Genomic DNA, 19,856 nt, shown 5'->3' on the forward strand with positions numbered 1-19,856 from the left:
TAACCGATTGGGAAAAAACAGTCTGTAAATAGAAGGCCACACATATGCCATGGAAGGACTTCAAGCCTGCGTCACAAAAAAATTACTACCAGATTTTTAATTTTGTACAAACTACGTACCCCCAATATTTGGTTAAGGTCTTTCTTTACCCTCTATGATTTATTTCTACGACTATTTTAATATTGTTCGAGGGGTGAATGTGAATGATAGGTCATGACGTATGCCTACTAGGATTCGTAGTAGGGTGCTATTAGGATTCTCAGTCTGTTCCTGCTTCCTTTGACACATTCCGTAATTTCTTTCCTACCAAAATTGGTTAGAAGATTCTTGGATTGTCTATGTCCAGTGAGTGAATTCCAAAGTTCCCTCATTTTCTTTTTGTCCTTCTGTCTGAGATATTCGTTAATAGCGTGGATTCCTATGCCACAGAAGGGTTCAGGTCATATCAGCGGTCTGGCAGCTCCTTTCCTTGCAAGGGTGTCCGCTTTCTCGTTGCCTTCTACTCCCATGTGTCCTGGGACCCAGCAGAGGCTGACTTTATTCTGCATACCTAATATGTTTAATTTGGTTCTGCAGTTCAGCACTATCCTTGAGTTAATGGTACTTGAACTTAGTGCTTCGATGGCTGCTTGGCTATCTGACATGATAGCTATATTCTTTTTTTTTTGTACCCTTTACTTATCTTTGGGGTTGAAAAACTATGATAAGGCTGTTGTGGGTATGATTTTACTACATTGGTGATAGGGTCATAAAGACATAAAATGTAGTGGTTTTCGGTCTAGAAAACGATTTAATAGATAGGTAGTTTCACATCATTATGAACTGCCTATGCATTCAGAACATCGCCATCTTCACGTTGTCGGAATGTAAGCTAAATGAAGCATGACAGACAACAAACCCCCACTGAAAAATGGCGAAAAGCCGAAACGCATCTGACAGACCGAAACTGAACAAGTTAGAATGATCGGAACCCAGAACAAAACTCAAAAAAATTCACGGTTAAGGCTTGTCTGAGAACTTTTTAATTTTTACAGTTTTCCATAAGTTCTGTCACAGCCGTTGGATCTCTTATTGAAGTGGTAATCCTTTTATTAAAACCATATCCCAACAGGTATCAGCTCCAAGGCAAAACGAAATGTCCCGAGCCCAAGATAAGAATGATTCCTGAATTTATCAGCTGAGACCAGTTCTCAATTTTTTTGGAATATAAATTTGCTGTATTGGATGGCATAAATCGTAGAAACAACCCGAATGGAAACATTGAAAACGGATCTGATAAAAGCAGTCGTACAATTTCTACTAGAAAAATACAGCGGACTGACTTCAGTCCTGTATTCGAGTTAAAAGAGATTTTTCTAGTATTAAGTAACTAGTCTACATTGGTTAATTCTTATATCAATCACATCTTATCTGATATCAGCAATAATTATTGATAGAAAATCAGGTCTAAGGAAAATTTGAAAGAAAAAAAATACTCTATTCTGTCGTCAAGCTGTCGAGGAATTTATGCCCTTAATCAGGACTTTGAAACTATTACTAAAGATTTGTAACAAGTTTAAATCATTACTAATACTTTCAAAATCGTGGTAATGGTGGTAACCAGCTGAGAAAAGTGGCCTTCCGCCAGCTCTGATCTCAATTCTTTTGGTCTATAAAATGTGATCAGATTGGAAGGCATAGCATGTAGAAAAAACACCGACAATGGAGTCTTTGAAAAGGGGTATAAGAAAAGCAGTCGAACAACTTCTAATAAAAACACCATACACTCACTGAGTCTTCAGTCATTGTTCGAGCTAAAATAGGTTTTTCTACTATTGAGTCTTGATTAATGCTGATATCAAATACATCAGCATTAGTTATTTATTTTAAAAAAACCAAGGGTAAAGGAAAATTTGAAAGGAAGAAAAATACTCTGTTCTGCTAACTAAAAACTAAATGTTTTTAATTCTTTGAAATGTGCCTTATCACTGTAAATTTTTTTAAATAAACAACTATTTATTATAATAATACACGCAATAAATAGTTTTGTTTGAACATTTATTTAATTTTATGAACTGTTGCAAAAGAACTTTGACTATTTTAAGTCATCAGTCAGAGCTTCTAAAGTAAGAAGGTAATAATGTTCATTACCTGCGGGGTTTGCGGCGGCGATGGCATAATGCATGGCCCCTAGGCTGAGGTAGAGAGATCCTGAGAGGAGGTTCCTGTTGGCGTCCTCTTTGACGGGTGGGTAGAGCGGAAGGCCGTGCCTCGAGAGCAGGGGATGAAACGGGGGCGGTGAGGGACGTTTCGCCCGGGGCACGTCCGACCGCAACAGGGCACTCACACTGAACAGTTCGGAATTTTTGTGCGGACGCGATGTATGCGGGGGCGGCGGCGAGTCCACCTCCAGCTCCGGCGACGAACAGCCGCCATCGGTCGTCATCGTCGTCACGTCCGCCGAATCCTTCCGCCCCCGGTCCTCGTCCTCGTCCGTCTCCGACTTCATCAGCCTGTCCACGCCGAATTTGATTTCTTCTGGAAAAAAATTGTTTTTATTCGATTTGCGCCTGGTCCCGTAAATACATCGATTTCCCTCGTAAGGCCGGAAAAACAAATTGTATCTGCTTCTATCTCAACGGTTCACACGTTTTCCTGCAACGATTGCGTTCTAACGACTGAGTGAATAAACTGAGACGTTTATATTCGTCTGGGTCAGCCATATTTATTTTTTTATCTCGGTACATTCCGGGGATTCACCATATTTGTTGATACGCTGCTTCTTGGTTTTTTTCTTTCAACAGTTTGTCAGATGTTCTAATCTTTATTGCTTTTGCGAGGTCAGGTTGCTCGTTACATTTCTACCTTTGAGTCAACATTACCGGGGAAAGAAACGTACGTACGAAGAAGATTAGCTTTTATTTTAAATTTTAGATTTTTATATAGATAGAATAGAAAATAACTGAACAACAAAATATCAACAGGATTACATTTAGTAAATTAAAATTACTGATTATTTGGAGTTCATGAGATGCGGTCTGGTGTGAAGTAGGTTTAGAAAAACATTGTCGTTGTTGTGCCAACGTTTCGATCTTTATTTAAATCATCTCCAGGGCTCGAAGTGCGTGTTTTCTGTGTAGATTGGTCAGGTTGTGTGTCGTGTTGGGAGTGTTAACCTCACATTTTAATTACTGATTATAATTATTATAATATTCTATAACAAGAGAGTGCATTGGTTATTGGTACAGACAGAAATTTATCAATACGATAAAATGAAATAAATTAATATTGACAGTCAATATAAAACAAACAAAAAACCTTATGGTTCGAATCTCAGCGGCCCTGAATTACGTTCAAATGTACTTTTTTTCGAAAACACAGGAACTGCGGGGATTAATATGATCTCGTAGTTGAAATACCCACGAAAAAAATTGGGGTCTACTAGTGCTATTCATCATCAATTACAAGAATTATTAATTTAAAATGAATTAATGGGAATTAAACCCGACATTGAAAAAGGTGAAACGCAGAAATGCGCCTGGCAATCCTGACAAGAATAGGCACAACAAAATGACTGTTTTTGTGTTTTTTTATTATTATTTTTTTTATTTGTTCGTCAAATTTTTCTTTCTTTTGTGCTTTTTTATTAGGTTAAAGTAGGGTTTTAGAACTTGTGTACTGTTCTTTTTCTCTTTTGTCTTTGTTTCGTGTAGATATTTTGTTTTATTTTTCTGCTTTGGTTGTTCGCTATGATTTTGTCTGTTTTTACACGAGTTGTTTAATTTTCCTTTCTTGTTGTGCTTTTTTTTTAAATTTAAGTTGGGGAACTAAATTAAAATAGTCCCTCAACCCATCCCCCTTTTTCACACCATCATCATTTTGTTAGCGTAAAATTTCTGCATTTGGGTTCGATGAAATTCAAGAAAATGGTATACCGCTAAAAAGCCTATTAAATGAAGAAGTTGTTATGAAATTTTCAAGCTGTACCGTAATTTTTCCAATGAGGTTGCAATTTGTTTTTTTACAAATATTAAATTTTTGAGAGATTTAGTGTTTCTTTTTACCAAAAAATTCAAAGTTCTATATGGGTGCCTTCTTAAAATTAAAATTTAATACTTTTCAGTTTTTCATTATTTATTTCCTCAAAAATGAATAGTTTAAGATCGTCGATTAGATTTATGCCCTAGTTAATAGTTGGGGGGAGGGAACATAAAATGTTGTTGAATATCTGCGAATGGGTTGAGAATCGGTCAATGGTTCATATAAACTTTTTTTTCTTTTTTTTAAAATAAAGTTTAAACGATTTACTAAACAACCGGAATTATTCCCTGGTAGTGAACTTGAAGCGTAGATATATACAAAACTTCCTTCCGCCAGTGTCTACAACCACCGTTTTCGAATTTTATATTTTATTAAGCTGTGATTTAGTTGTATTTAACAAATTAGCTCTATTCATTTAGTTCTTTTAATTTCTGAGCTGTTGTAAATAAAACTGTTTGGAAACTTTTTTTTCGGCGAGGTTTAATTGCGATCGGTGAGGGAGGTACTTTAGTAGGCAATTCGTGCGAGGAATCACCACTGTCCTAGATGAAGTGTGATTATGCAAATTCTTCTAAGAGCGCAAATTAAAAGAGGAAAATCACGTGGGGCTCGGCCGAACCTTTAATCCTCCCCTTCACTTATTCGAGTAGGTAAATCCGTTGTTAAAACTCAGCTAAGCCGGGCGAGCACACAAACTGGGCACTTAGCCGAGAAACAGATCACTTAGAGAAGGGTAGATGAGCCTGACCGTTTGATATTCAGCAGACGTTAGCCCTTGATAATTATATCACTTTAGGAACCTCCTTCATTTCCATGTTAATCCCGGATCTTAATCACCGAGAGTCACGTGACCGGAGAGGCAAATCTCGTACCTACAGGCCTACGAACATTTCAACTGATCATCATCCTGGAAAAACCATTCGTTCTTTTGTAAAATTTCGTTTTTCTCTAGTGTCTTAAACGAGTCTATAATGAAATCATCGATTCTATTAAAGATTTTGCGATGAATAGAATAAACGTAATCAAGAACAACCGCAGAATCCACCTTTTCATGTTTTTGTGAGAATTCTTCTGGAGATCTTCATAGCGATGAACTGTTCGATTATTATCATTAGCCAGTCAGACGCGTTTCTGAGTTAGTGTGATTTTTGTTTCCTTGGATCCATACTAAATGTTCCTGATATGTGAAAGGAGTGCTATCTTGGTGGTATCGGTCGGCGTCTTTGACGGATTAAGCCTTCGTTTTAGTTTGTTCGGTCTTTATAATCTTCTGATACTTTCCTTCTTAATTTGTCAAGTGTTATAAATTTGTGAATACTTATTCACAAATTTATGGGTGGGTCATTTTTGTATTGAAAGTGTGCTCGTTTGTTTCAAAATACGTCACCTTTGTCTTCCGTTTTATACATACGGTTTCTATAGTACTTACAAGAGTATTTGGGATAGTTCGTAGGGTGTTTGTATTGTGTGAAATGAGTCCTTAAATTTTTCAATTTCAAAAATATTTATTTACTATCCATATACATGTAACTCGACTTAACTAAATGAAGAATATATAATGTCTTACAACTTAAATGTTGGAAAAACTGGACTACAAAAACTCAACTCTTAAATTTTATTTTATGTTATCTGCGGTTTATATTATTTTTCCGCAGTATCATTTTTTTCGGTACGTGATGATTATACGTTCTTAGTTTTCCAAATTTATCAGTCGCTTTAGTACGGTTTTTATGACTGAATTGTTCAATAATTGGTCCTTTTCTTAATTTGGTTCATTTTATGTCTTATTTTTGGAGTTTCGTTTTGTTTTCATCTTCTCTTTCCTTTATTTACAGAGTGATTGGGCTGTGGCCATTGTTGTTTGTAATATTTTTCATTGTTTGGTACCAGTTGCGGTAGTTTTCTGTAATTGTGGAACTGAAAATTTCAGTGAAATTACCATGGTTTAGTTATTGCTGGTATGTGAATGTTATGTTTTTATATAAGGATTCAAGATTTGTATTTGTCGTCGATATACGTGCAATGTTGCCTTTCGCCAATAAATAATATTTTTCCTTAAAATTTTATAAGAATAAATCTACGACTATGGGTTTTATTTAAGATTCTATCCTTTGATTTTTTTACATCTAATAGCCCAGTCAAGACTAACATTATCTATATGGAAAAACCCATTGAACAATTTGAATAAAATTTTATACACATTTTGTGGGCGTGTGACGTATGTAGGCTAACGATTTTTTTTAAACATTTGGTTGTAAAGTAAGTTTGTAGCTCTGTTTTTTCAAGTAATGTTTATTTATATTATTTACACTCTCTGAAAAGGTTTTATTGTTCAATTCGTTCCTATTTTTACAGGAGGTTTGTCTGAATTAAAAAAAAAAGGAAAAATATTGTTTTCCGTCATTTAATATATTTTTATTACTGAAAAAAACCACCGCTTAAACTGCTAAAAAAAATTTTGGTATGCGTGGTGATGAAGTTTTGAATTAGCCCCATGAACATGACACAATTTAAACTTTTATCACACTAATCCGACCGTCACTGACTCGAGACATCGTACAGGCAATAACATATCTCATAGTGTTTTAAATCATCTGAGAGCAGCTGGAAATAATTGTCGGAGCGATGAAGAGTTCCTCACGTGTTGATTAACAAGAATTTATTGGGCATCATCTCTTTCTGCGATTCCATTTTAAACATAATGTAAAAGACCCAATGTTGAACAGATTGATAACTAGGGTCCAAAAGTGGATTCTTTACAATGATCCGACAAGAAAATTTTTGGGCATAACCAGCGACCGACCGTTCACTACTCCAGAAACCGTTTCACATACCAAGAAGGTGATGTGAATTTGGTGGATTAGACGAGAATGGTTAATAGTTTCTTTCGGCAACCAAACCGTCATTTTTAGAGTATAATGTAAAAACATCCACAATTAGCCCATCGCGAAGAGATTATTTTCCTACCAGGATAACTCTCGCCTCCATGTGTTTTTGCTGACGCACTAGCAAATTATTGGAGCTGGGCTTGGAAGATGTGCCTCCCTTCCCCCCATATTCACCTTTCATTAGATAAATCCTGAATAAGAGACGGTTTTGGCGTTAACCAAGTAGCTGATAGTCATCTAACTGCTAACCTGATGGAAGTCAATTGTCAGACATGATTTATTTTACATCGTAATTATTGTACATCTCAGGAATGACTGATTTTTGTACCGTTATTCTGGTGGTCTGATGAATCAACCAATTTTGAATGTCTGGAAGTTGTTCTAATGGCAAGAAGTGTTGTGCGGTTTGAAGTCCTTAAGAAGTTGCTGAATGTCTTTAGTTGACTATTTTAACATATGTTGTATCTAATGAAGGAAAACTTTCCAACCAGTGGCGAACAGTTCCACTAATCCTTTACCAATAATCTGATCTTTTATCCTTTTGGGTAGCAGACTGGTTGAATTTAAATTCACGAAAAAAACATTCGTAAATCGCACAACTTGATCGTCACATTTGAAATGACACTAAAAGTTTTACGTTTAGTCGAAAGAAATAAAAGTTTATATTTTTCTACTTTGATTAATTAGGAAATACTATTCTGTCGTGTCGTGTGTGTCTTATAGCCTGTAACATACAGAAAGCATCTAAGTAGGCGACAGACCAGAAATTTGTTTTCGCAAGTAGCAGGTTTAGCGGCAGAAACGACGTAAAATTCTCTCTTCTTAACAATGCTTTATAGGGATGGACAACTTTGACTTATCAGTTAAATTTTTCTTTATACATTAACGCCTACCACAATTTCACAGAAGTTTTCCACGAGTTTTCCACATCTTGAGATGTATTTATTTCATTTGATCCTTAAATGATTATATTGTTTCTTTCAATGTGACATTCTTGGAGATCTAGCCTCTGCTATTTTGTAGGTTTTCCTTCCTTATGTCCTTGATGTTCTTGTTCCTTTGTGTGTAAATGTTCTGATATCTGGTGTATATTATAACTAGTACAAAATCTCTTATTGATTTTTGTCATTTAAAAGTCGAAAAGAAAAAACTTTTTTTCAGAAAATAGACTTGTTGGACCTGAGCAGAAGAGCGAAATGTAAAACATTGGTGTATATGTTTGAAGTATGTAGTAGAGAATATAAAGGGAGATGCACTGAGTGGTATGTGAATTCTCCCACTATAATGAGAACTAATCTCTGAATATGAACTCTGTAACCATGCATGTGGATTGTAATAATTCTTGACTGAGAGTTATTTACTCAAAAAGTAGATTTTATGATGAAGAATCAAACGCCGATAAGACCTACTGTCGAGCCAGACACGAAATTAATCCTTGTTTATTTTAATATAAAACAAAAATCAATAATTCTAAGTCGCTGTTGACACAACGATGGAAATCGGAGCACGAAAAGAGCGCATTAATATGATTAAAAGTTCGAAGCTCGGGCCGGGTCGAGCATAACAATGATAAGGCTCCATGATAAATCTATTTTTGATGTATTTACAAGGTACTAGTGTACACAAGAGGATAGTTTATGACCGGTCTGTTTGCCTCCGACTTTCTACCCTTCACCCTGCACGTCATTGATTTGCGTTTAAAACGGCGCTGTGTCTACACTGGAAACGTCTACATCGGTTTATGTTACTGTTTGCGGGGCCTAATTTATAGCGGCTCTGTCTTAATTTTGTTATTAGGCTCGTAGCCAAGGAGGAACTGTTTGCCCCCGCTATACTAGCCAATTGTAATTTAATTCACGGCCAATTACTTGTCTGTAACAAAGAAACTATTCGATGAACAGTATGAATAGACGTAAGTTTAAATGAAGGTGGTTTGATTAAAACACTTTCCAAAAAAAATAATATATCAACAGGCGGGAAATTTTCTGTATTATTTCGAGTACAAACAAACATTTACGTAACTTGTTTAACATTTACTTTTTAATAAATTAATGAAAAAGTTCATAGTACTTAATAATGTTTAGGATCAGTGTTTTAACTGAAATTCTTTAAAAAATGGTAGAAAGTCAATTAAAAACGTCCTCACTTAAAAATAGAATGAAAAAAGTGAAATAAATAAATAATGCGTTGTGCCAGTTGATAGTGTTCAGTACACGCCAACATAAAACGACATTGAACGTTATTAAAAGGAAATAATATCATGTCTGTTTGTTATCGACAAAATATGACGATTATATTTAAAATCCTCGGTGATTGAATATTGAAAAAGCGGCCAAATGGGATTCCCTCTGAAAACCGACAACTGCAGATTAGGGTAAACAATCATTGAGGAGACAATAAACATTTTGACGCTTGTGCAATCCCTGATTCAATCCCAACATCAATCTGTCCCGTGTGTCCAACAATAACATCCGGAGATTGTAACGGGACCGGAAAAAACATCGTTTCTACTTTCTGTTAGCTGTTCATTTGTACCACGATTTTCGACATGTTTTGATAAATGTTTAATATTTTTATAATAGGGAGAGGGATGTTTTTCCGAATCGTTGTAAATTGAAAGTAAAATTCATTGGTTATGTCTCTTTTACCCTTTATCTCTCCATTCCTTTCTTCTCTACCTACTTATCACTATATCGTATATTTTTTACCTATACGTATTACATTGGCGAAGGTTTTCTCTGTTTTACACTAATTTTTAATGCTTTGAAGAAAAATATGAACCACATATCAAATTCTGTTTCTTTAAATTTACATAAATTTTGTTGTACATCACACATTGATATGACATAAAGTTTTGGTAAGGCAAAACTAAAACTTTATTAAGGCTTTTATGCATATAATAGCAATGTCAATAACAGATTCCGAGAACTAGGGTATATTTTGAAATGATTGAAATTAACTTTCATATCTTGGGAAGAAAACGAGTATGTATAAGAAATATCAACCGTTCTGCAATTTTCATAATTTTTTAAGTTGTAGGCCCGGCAAACTACAATACAATGGCCATTGCCAGCCCTTTCTTCATTAGTTTTGATTTTCTTTTCTTATCTTCTCGCATTTAAACCTACTAATTTATTTTCTATTGTTTCTTCTGCCGTGTTATGCGAGTCATGATATATCAGTAACCATCTCTCTCTTTTGTTTGGCATCTCTACACCTAATGGGCTTGTCAATTGTGGATAAGATAAAACAAATACACAAACAAATACACAAAACATAATAAATAATAAGTGATAGTCTTGTTAGCATTCTCTTTACTCCAGATTATTCTATATTCCTCCGGGGAATTGGGGATACATCCTTCATTCGCGCTAATAAATTAGATTCACACACGAAACATCTTTCACACTAGACCAGAGTACTCGATATTCCTCGGGTCATTGAGGATAAACCCGTTCATTCATAATATTTCTACATCGTTCATCTTTAAAATATCTTTTCTTTAAACTCTTTTTTAATTTCTTATTTATATTAAAATATAAATCTAGTTTAAACAAATTTAGAATTAACATTTATGCAAAAACCGTAAATATTTACCAAAATACAGGCAAATTGATGTAAATGCAAATAAAATAATATACGAAAATTACAAATATAAGTACAAAAGACAATAAATTATTTATTCGTAATATTGTTGCGAATCCTGCAGCGCTAAATTATGTCCCGCCACAGATTTATAGTGCATATCCTCTAACTTCTTTTTGGCTTTTGTGCTCAATTTTCGTGTTTTGGCGGCCTCTTGGCAAAAAATGCTGACACTTTTATTCACTTGAAATCCAAAGTTTTCCAAAAAGACCGCATGCAGGTTCAAATCTCACAATTTTTCCTAATCCACCTTCAGACTACAAATTTCTATGAAGTTTGAAAGATTTTTTCTTGTGGAAAACCTTTGCAAAATTGGAGGATTTTATTTCAACTCGAGACATCGTTTATTTCAAATCAGATTCCGAAAGCTTATGTCGATCTACTGGAACTACGAGACAAAAACAGTGAGGATAGGAATACCAAAATGTCCGCAAACGATAAACTACAAATTTTATCGTATTTGGCAAGTACTTTTTTCATTTCCGACTAGCAGACCAAAATAGCGATCCTAGGGAAACCAAAATGATTTGTCAACTAATTTTTTTCATTTATTTCCTGTTAAAAAAGTAGAACCATTTCTTGTCTGACGATAATTATGGATTGCAGACCAAAACATTGAGGATAGACAGAACAAACTAATCGGAAATCTTAAACTACTTCATAGTTTTGTTAGTGGCTATCATATGATTGCTATTTGGTTTCTGAAAATGCAAAATTTTCAGTCATTTTTAAACAAATCGGCATTACTGAGAAATTCAGTTAATTTATATACTACATCACTAACATTTAACTCCACCAAAACACTGTGAATGGTTTTCGTTTGAAAAACACCAAAGCCAATTTATTTAGTTTTGTTTGTTTTTAGTTTTAAGCCTGATATAATTTTGTTGGATCGTCAGTCATCTTGTAGCGTGGAAGAGACTCTTTGATCCAGTGGTTGTTTCATTAACTGATGGTCGCAAAGCAAAGAGTGAGTGCATTAGCTCAATAGGATAAGGAGGGAAATGAGTTGCAAGATTGGAGTATAAACAGGATGGAGGAAAAAATCCCTTTCATGCCCGGCTTTTGCTCTGATAAACCTCACAAGCTAAAATTGCCTTTACTTCTCCTTATCTGTGTTATGTAACGTAGGGATAACCTTGATATTTTTTTGTGTGTGCGAAAATAAAATAAAAAACACTGACTTTAGTTAAAAACCAGATAATTTTAAAGTAATAATCCAGTACAGTAAATTAGAAAGGACGTATGTTACTCACATATAGTTTCACTTTATTTATCAATGGTGTAATTAACACATATTTTTAAACTTATTTAATCAATCTCTTAGAGTTCTAAAGGGTGTTAAACAAAACTTGGAGATAAGTACGTGAATATTAAAATATTACTGTTTTACATTGAGAATTCTGATATCAAAAAATACGTTGATCCTCATAGAATCCTCATTAACTTAATTATTGACACATACATTATCTCGGTAATGATAAAACTGTCATGAAGTACAGTGGGACTTATGAAGTTGAAGCAATCTGAAAATTAACTTGTTCCGGTTAAAGTGCTTCTTCGGAGGCGTTTTCCTCCGCCTAGGATGTTTTATGCTCTGTCCCCAGCCGGCCACTAGCACCTGCGTTCACTCTATATATATTGCATTTGCTCGCCTTTACAGGGTTCCCCACACCACCGGCTAACCCGAACTTTCTAAGTGCTCGGCCTAAATGGCTAACTGATTTCAAAAATGTAACAAGTCGGGCGGCTTTTTGTAAAGGATGCGGGTAGTATGAAAAAAGGTAACTACATCTCACTTTAAAAACGGGCATAGTTCATTTTTTAATTCTAGTACAATCGTCCTGTAAAGGAATCGAAGTTCAATTTAAAACAATTCAAAGTTTTACGATAGCCCAAATTTTTAAAATTAACCTCACACTATGGATGGACATAACCTATGGAATGATTAAGTTGATCCGATATCTCATTAATTATTCTACAGTTTCATTAAGGATCAATACAAAAAATGATAATAAATTTAAGAAGTTTAAGAAATAAGAAGAAAGAAAGAATGGGCGTTCTTATTTTATCGAAAAATGGCACCAACATCCCAAAGTACTAAACTGAATGTTCGATCCAGTCTACCATTTCATCCAGGTTGTCATGCTATATATTATTTAATTTATTTTTGTTTATGCGTGCTATTTTTTCATGGGATTTCCAAGGATGAACAGGTAGTTGGGCCGTTTACGTTAAATTAAATTCTCTTCACTTGCATTTAGGATAGATAGAGATTTAATATCCTTAGCACATTAGTCGATCCCAATTCATCAAGGAGTTTGATTATTAGGCTTCATTATTCATATTATTAATATTATTTTTGTTTTTACTCCTACTTTATACTCCAAAGCATTTTCTCTTGCGGGTAAACACCAACGTCTTTTAGCAAGTACATTGGGGTATTTTCTTCTTCGCAATTAGGAGAGTTAGCATGTACCGTATTAGTTAATATCAATCGTAAGGCTGCAGTGTTGGGGAACCCCCCACTTGATAGTATCCATCATCTTCATCACCATCATCAAAACCAATCTACCTCAAATGTCCATTTAATCCGCAGGGTCCCATCCTGTCAGCAGTCTCTTACCGCATCTTTTGTATTGTTTTATCGTTCCAAATCTGGTCAGGGTATTTTTGTTAAGTTTGTGTCCACTCTATCTTTTCCTCACTCTCAAAATTTCTTCTTTCCTAATATATTCGTTGATATTGATGATCCAGATACCACGAAAAGATCCAGGATTTGTCAGCGGTGTAGCTGTCCATTTCCGACTAAGGGCATCTGCTTCTTCGTTTCTCTCAACTCACGCGTGTACTGGAACTCAGTAGAGTTGTTTTGCCCACCAAATTTGTTTAGTTTAATTTTGGATGTTTACACTATTATTGAGCTTTCTGTGTTTTTATACCTCTAGTAAAATTAAATCGAGTATATTTTGAGCGGTATGTTTATCAATTTAATTTAATTAATTTACGATGTTTGTGCCAATAACCGTGATGAAGTACTTACATGAAGTATTAAATTCTAGAATTAAAATTGAGTTGGATATTTAAGGTAACCACTAAGATCGATAGTCCACAACCCCGATCCTATTACATCCATCTATATTTTCATATTGCATCCTAATAATATATCGGAAAAGCAATATACTATAATAATAAGAAACCAAAACAAAACGGTACGAACCCGAAGAATTTGTTTTATTTTGTGCTTTACGGTGTGAAATTGTTTTCATTGTGCTTCATCAGGAAATTAATATTCGCTCGCAGTTTAATTTTCCTTGTTTAGCTAGACAAGCCTTTTCACGAATTTTACTAATTTAGTCACACAAATGTGAAAGGGAAATTCGGTTTTACCGAAACACACAGCGATATTAGACGGACCAGGATGAACAGGACCTTCAAATACAGCTTAGCGTTTCATGAAATTGCGTAAAGTGTATTAAATGCACTAAAATTTAAATTCACACTTAAATTAACTCTGGGGGCCGCGGTAGCCGATTGGTTAGCGTGAGAGATTCTCGGCTCGCGGACCCCGCGGTCGTGGGTTCAATTCCCGCCGTCGCCACTGGCCTTTTTTTCACGATACCCTTCCCCCCAAAACGAATACGCATAACATTGTTTTGTCATTGGCTAATATGCATAGATCAAAGCCATTAAAAAAAAAAATAACACTTAAATTTTAATAGAAGTGAATGATTAATAAATTTCAATACAATTTAATACGAACAATTTGCGCTTAGAAATAGACAATAGACAGTGCCTGGGATCTATAAACATTGTTTAAATTATACAAATCTTATTACTATGAATTTATTTATTATTTTAGATTTAATCAAAGTATTTGTATTAACTCAAAATGTGTGTTTTCCATGTTGATGTGTCACTGTTGAGTGTCGTATTGAGAGTGTTAGTGAGATATTAATGTTTGCTTCTTATATGTATTTGTTTAATGTTAATCAATTATAAATCCCCCCCGTGAAGATTGTGTCAATAAACATCGAAACGTTGGTACGTTGGTATAAAAAAAAAGGTTTTTCTAAACCTACATACACCAGACCGCATCTGATCTCTAAATAATCATTACTTAACGATCACTAAATATTACACACTAGCATTACAGTTGATTTGTCCCTTGAAAAGTGACGTTTTACTTTTATCTTTAGCGCAAAAAGGACGAGACACCTTGGGACATTTAAAAAATAAACAGTAGGTACTGATAACGAATTTCAACCATGTTACTGGAAAATCAAGAGATTTTTAGCATAAGAACAATATTTGTAAAGAAACTGTTTGCAGCCCTTTTTCTGATATTTCGCCAAATTTGCTATAAAGAATAATCAATTTGCTCTAATTTTTACCTATTTTACCTTGCACTACTAGTCGCTTCATTCAATATAACAGTTTTCAAGGTTTTAGTTCTTCGTGGTCAGTTAAAAAAAAAATATCTATATTACCGATTGTCTAGCAAGTTAAGGGGCAAATTTACATTTTCAAAACACATTTTCCTCTACCGGTGGGGGGGGGTTCAGTTTGAAAACCGATTCCACCCTATCTACGTACAAATCCTGGATTCCGTTATCGCACACACCTGGACTCCTCGTAAATCAGCGCAAAGCCCCCGAGCGACCCTTACACCCTTTTCCCGATAAAAGTGATAAAGCATAGCTTCACTTGTCACTTTGTTTACACGCCGTACCGTCACAACCTTTGAGCAGAAAAGGTTTTTCGGGACGTTATGTACAAAAACTGTGTTTTTTATTGTCTTAAGGAAAAATTCATCCTATCGTAATAATCTCCTTGTTTATTTTTTTAAGAGAAAGATTTTCGGCCTAAAACAAAACATAAACCTAGATGGAGAAAGTGGAGTGATGAACTTGTAGTTTGATTATTATCGATCATTTTGGTCGGCGTCTACTATCAAAAATATTTTTAACGATTAACATCATTAAGTGATTGTCGTCAAAGTTATTGTTATATTACAATTAATTAAGGTTTTTAGTTGAGATAAAAAAGTCAATGGCACGAGCGGGATCGTGGGATACTGAGCTATCGTGACCTCGATCCAGTCGGACACCAACTTCCCATCTCAACCGCACCATTTGAATTTTCCCTCCTTTTTGCCATTTTTCAGTGGTAAAGTGGTAGAGTAGCGGTGTATCAAGCCGAAGATCGTGGGTTCGAATCCCGCTCGTGCCATTGACTTTTTATCTCAACTAAAAACCTTAATTAATTGTAATATATTAATTGGTAAGCGGACCACGAAATTAATGAAGTTATTGTTAAAATTTGTTTCCGGGCTGGTGTCGGGGGGGCCGTCGGTCCGGCTGCTGTTTTCTTGGTGGGTGGAGAAGGGGGCCTCCAGACTTTTCCACATTATTTCGATGTTAGTGGTTTTTATCCACATTTCCGCTAAGACCCTCGTTATAGAGAAAGAATATTCCTAAAGAAGAATACCCAAATGGCAGGCCCGTTGATCCGCCCGGCTTGTTGGCTGCGTCCGGGTTGGTGGCCCTCTTGGTACCCCCTAAATAGCAACCCTCTACATGTTGTTGCACACGAGTTTTAAAGTCCGGTGGCTAATGCGGAAACGTAAAGCCAGAAAAAAAATGTTATAATTTAGCTATCAAGCATTGTATTAAAGTAATTATTATTCAATCGCAATACCGTCGATTATCATAATAGTTTATTTTTAGTTTCAATTCATCAGTAAAATTTATAATATATCCCAAATTCAACTTACTTTAGAAAGATTTCTTGATTTTGTCCTAAACTGTTCGTCGAGCTTAATTCCAGGAGTTGGTTCCTAATTAGAAAGCACCGACAGGAGATTTGTGTCGCTACGTTCTCTGACAACTTGTAACGTCGTGTGTCGAATGAATCATCACTTTGTACAACGTGTTTGCACAAATGTTTACGAATCCTTTATTGAAGTCGGTTGCCGATGTTTGTGCTAACAGTTATAATAACACAACCGAGGTGGGGATTAGGTACCGAAAGAAAAATATCGATATTCATTACTAGTATCAAAAGGACGGCATGTTGAGAGTATCGATAATCTCGAGAAAGGATCTGACAGAAATATAATTCGATGTCTTAAATATTGTAGAAGGAGGAGAAAACCTCACGGGTCAGTGGACCTTGACATTTCATACATTTCGTGAGATTTTTATTATGTTCCTGAGATTTGTTGAGGACAAAATAAATCTTGAAGGTAGAGGGACAATCCAGCGTGATCCTTATCTTATTCTTTTTAACAAATAATTATGGTGCCGTCAAAAATCATAAATATGTTCCGGTCAATTTGGAATAAATTGTTTTATACTACCGATACTTCTTTTTTCGGGGTGGTTAGGGATGGTTAGGGGTCGTCCAGTCTCCGAAGGAATATAAAACTTTTGGGATCGTACTGTTTTCAATGGAATTTATCGGTTAATCTAAGTAAATCGAAGATCATGGTATTTAGGAGGGGTGGAAGGCTGGCTGCTAAAGATCGATTTTTTTCGATAACAAAAAAATTGAAATTGTTAAGGAATATAAATATCTCGGTGTAACGCTATCCCCTCGTCTGTCTTTCAATTATCATATCAACAATAAAGTATCTACAGCGAAACGGGCTCTGAACTGTATATGGCACGACTTAATTTCCCAAAATTTTATTCCAGAGTGAGGAGAGTGTTCCAAACTTCTTCTTCATCAGTTGCAAAATTTAAATCGTTTCTTTCTTCCTTCTCCTTTATCTGCCTGAAACGCTCCGAATACCAGCTGGAATTAGAAACAGATTCAAAATGACAAGCTATACGCTCAGCAATTTGAAACGGTTCTGTTATGACCATGTATTCTGCACGAAGTATCGGCATAATTGGGGGTTTTCTTTTGCCCGAAATTGCCCTGATCTTCCTCCATATATCCGAAGATTCCATACGTGGTGTTAAATTGGAAATTAAATATTTTAGAGAGTTTTGTTTGGCTTCCTTTATTACTCTTCTTTCTTTGGCTCTGGATTAACGAAAGTTTGACAAATTTTCATCAGTCGGAAACCTCCGCAGCCGTCTTAGGGCCTTTTTTTTGCTCTACAGACAAGTTGGCATTCCCTATTCCACCACGGAACCCAGTTACGAACTTTCCTGGCGGCAGCTTTAATTTTTTCTGTAAACGTGGCAACGTCTATGTTCACGTTGTTACATAGATTAGTAAGGTGGGCAATTTGTGCATACTTATTACAATCTGCCATGCGGGTATTCCATTTAGGACAAAATTCAAAATCCATTTTACGAATATGGGACTCTATTCTAATGGGGAGGTGATCACTTTGGACATCCGTTTCTAGGACATTCCATTCGCTAGGGACGGAGAAACAATCGTCAGATCTATTGCACTAACTGACCCGGTATAAGTATCCAGATGAGTGTATGTTCCATCATTCAGTATTATCCAGTTTCCCTCATTAATAATATTTTCCAACGCAATCCCTCCTCGATTATTTGATGAACATCCCCAGGTAATGGAATGAGCATTAAAATCGCCCATAATCATTGCAGGGGACGGAAGTTGCGAAAATAAATTTCTTACTTCTTCTTCTGAAAAAAGTTATTAGGAAGATATACTGAACATAAGGAATATTTTAACGGAGCAAGCACTTCAACGGCTACTGGCTGGAGACTGCTACTTAAATCAATTTTCCTAGAGGGGATATTATTTGGAATATAGAGTGCCACGCCCCTGTTTTTAAATTTTAAATCAAAACTTTCTTTATCGCCGATTTTTAATCAAATTAGTCAGGCGAACTCGCAAAAGGCAAAATCCCATCTAGTTTGCAAATCTAAAATTTATCTAGGTGTCTATGGACAATACTGTTTTCCAATATTTTTCTTGAAACTTTACTTTCTATTTTTCAGAATCGGTTGAAGTTGAGGCCAAAATAATTATAATTATTTCTGTTAAGAAAGGAAACTTTGCAGACATTGCTTTCATTATTTACATAGACATTACTATCTTTGTTTGTTTTTTCTATACCTCATTCCGATACCTCGCTTAAAGTATCAAAACAGAAACCGTTAATCGATGGCTTTTCTGCATCCTTGCCTTTTATTAATAACAGTTAACCCAGCCCAATATCGAGATATGACATAAGGTATCCTTATAAAACTCAGCAAATAAAGTAAGGAATAGAAGGAAACTCAACGACCTTGACTAGTTTAGATAAATATATAAATTAATAAGCCTCGGAAAATCGGAAGGCAATGAACGTCCAGACGAAGCGGAGAAAGCCTGCTCAAACTCCAGACCTTACTATCGCCATCCGACCCGCTTAAGCAAAGCGACCAATAAAGAATATAGTAAACAAAATATGGCTGCATCAGTGGACTGTCATCCGAGAAGCTCTTGCGCGCAAAGCGCACAAGTGGCCGATGGATAACCTAAGCCGCAGAAGGATCATCCTAACCCAACTTGGTCATATGCTGTTTACACACGGTCACTTACTTTTGGTCCAACGCCCGCGTATATGCCTATCTTACAATGAAGAGTTACTCGACATGAAGGGTGTGTGTTACTCCTTGGTTTTATGTAGTGAGCGAGTAGGAATAACCTCCCCCTCCCCGATATAAGAATTTTGCTCAAGCAAGCAGCTAAATTATTGGGTCCCTATTCCGATTTCTGGAGTAAACGAGTAATTTTGTGTATATAGTTATTTTGTATTGCAGGTAATCCTGTTGTATGTGCTAAAGTTGGGATAAATGGTTTAACAGTTTCGTGAGAATGTATTTATTTGCGTGAGTGTATGTTTAGTGCAATATTGTCGATGGCGGAATGGCAAGTACCTATGATCCTTAAGCAGACTAGTTATATTTATATTTGTCTATATGCGTGAAAGGGTAATGGAGAAATATCTCGTACTATACGGGTATGACCAACCAGAACACCAAAGTGGGTGATTCTGGCGGCTTGTTACGTGAAGTCATAGACGCGGTTGGGAACATGTATGTGCACAGTGGATTTATGGGCAGAATTGAGTTTATATAAATAAAAAATATCATACACAAACTTACTAAAGGTTAATAATTATTTGGAATCCTTAATAAGTTACTTTTAGATGTTAATCATACCGTTTTTCATTTGGTGCCAAAACGAACGAACTAACGTTGGGTTATCATTGTAGTATAATTGTTTGTTGGGTCTTATATCGAAATGACCCCCGAGGTGGTGAATATTATCGACATGCATCCATGCGTACATTTAAATATAATCGCCCAGTCGCCAGAATTGGCC

At 35.6% G+C, this 19,856-nt stretch overlaps 1 protein-coding gene across 3 annotated transcripts in view; it reads right to left on the reverse strand.

The window, feature by feature from the left end:
• Positions 1-19,856, reverse strand: part of LOC106668848 (zinc finger protein Gfi-1b-like) — a 79,957-nt gene that overhangs the window by 45,725 nt on the left and 14,376 nt on the right. Inside the window, exons 1-2 of one of the 3 annotated variants that reach the window (XM_014397991.2) lie at positions 16,330-16,474; positions 2,131-2,517 (exon numbers count right to left, since the gene is read on the reverse strand). In XM_014397991.2, coding sequence (XP_014253477.1) covers positions 2,131-2,488 — 358 coding nt within the window. In that variant the 5' untranslated portion in view covers positions 2,489-2,517; positions 16,330-16,474. Of the gene's footprint in view, positions 1-2,130; positions 2,518-16,329; positions 16,475-19,856 lie in introns of those variants that run through there. The other 2 variants (XM_014397990.2, XM_014397988.2) reach the window with 2 other exon arrangements.

Source organism: Cimex lectularius, unplaced genomic scaffold (genome assembly GCF_000648675.2).
Source record: "Cimex lectularius strain Harlan isolate CLEC.00 unplaced genomic scaffold, Clec_2.1 scaffold155, whole genome shotgun sequence".
NCBI lineage: Eukaryota > Metazoa > Arthropoda > Insecta > Hemiptera > Cimicidae > Cimex > Cimex lectularius.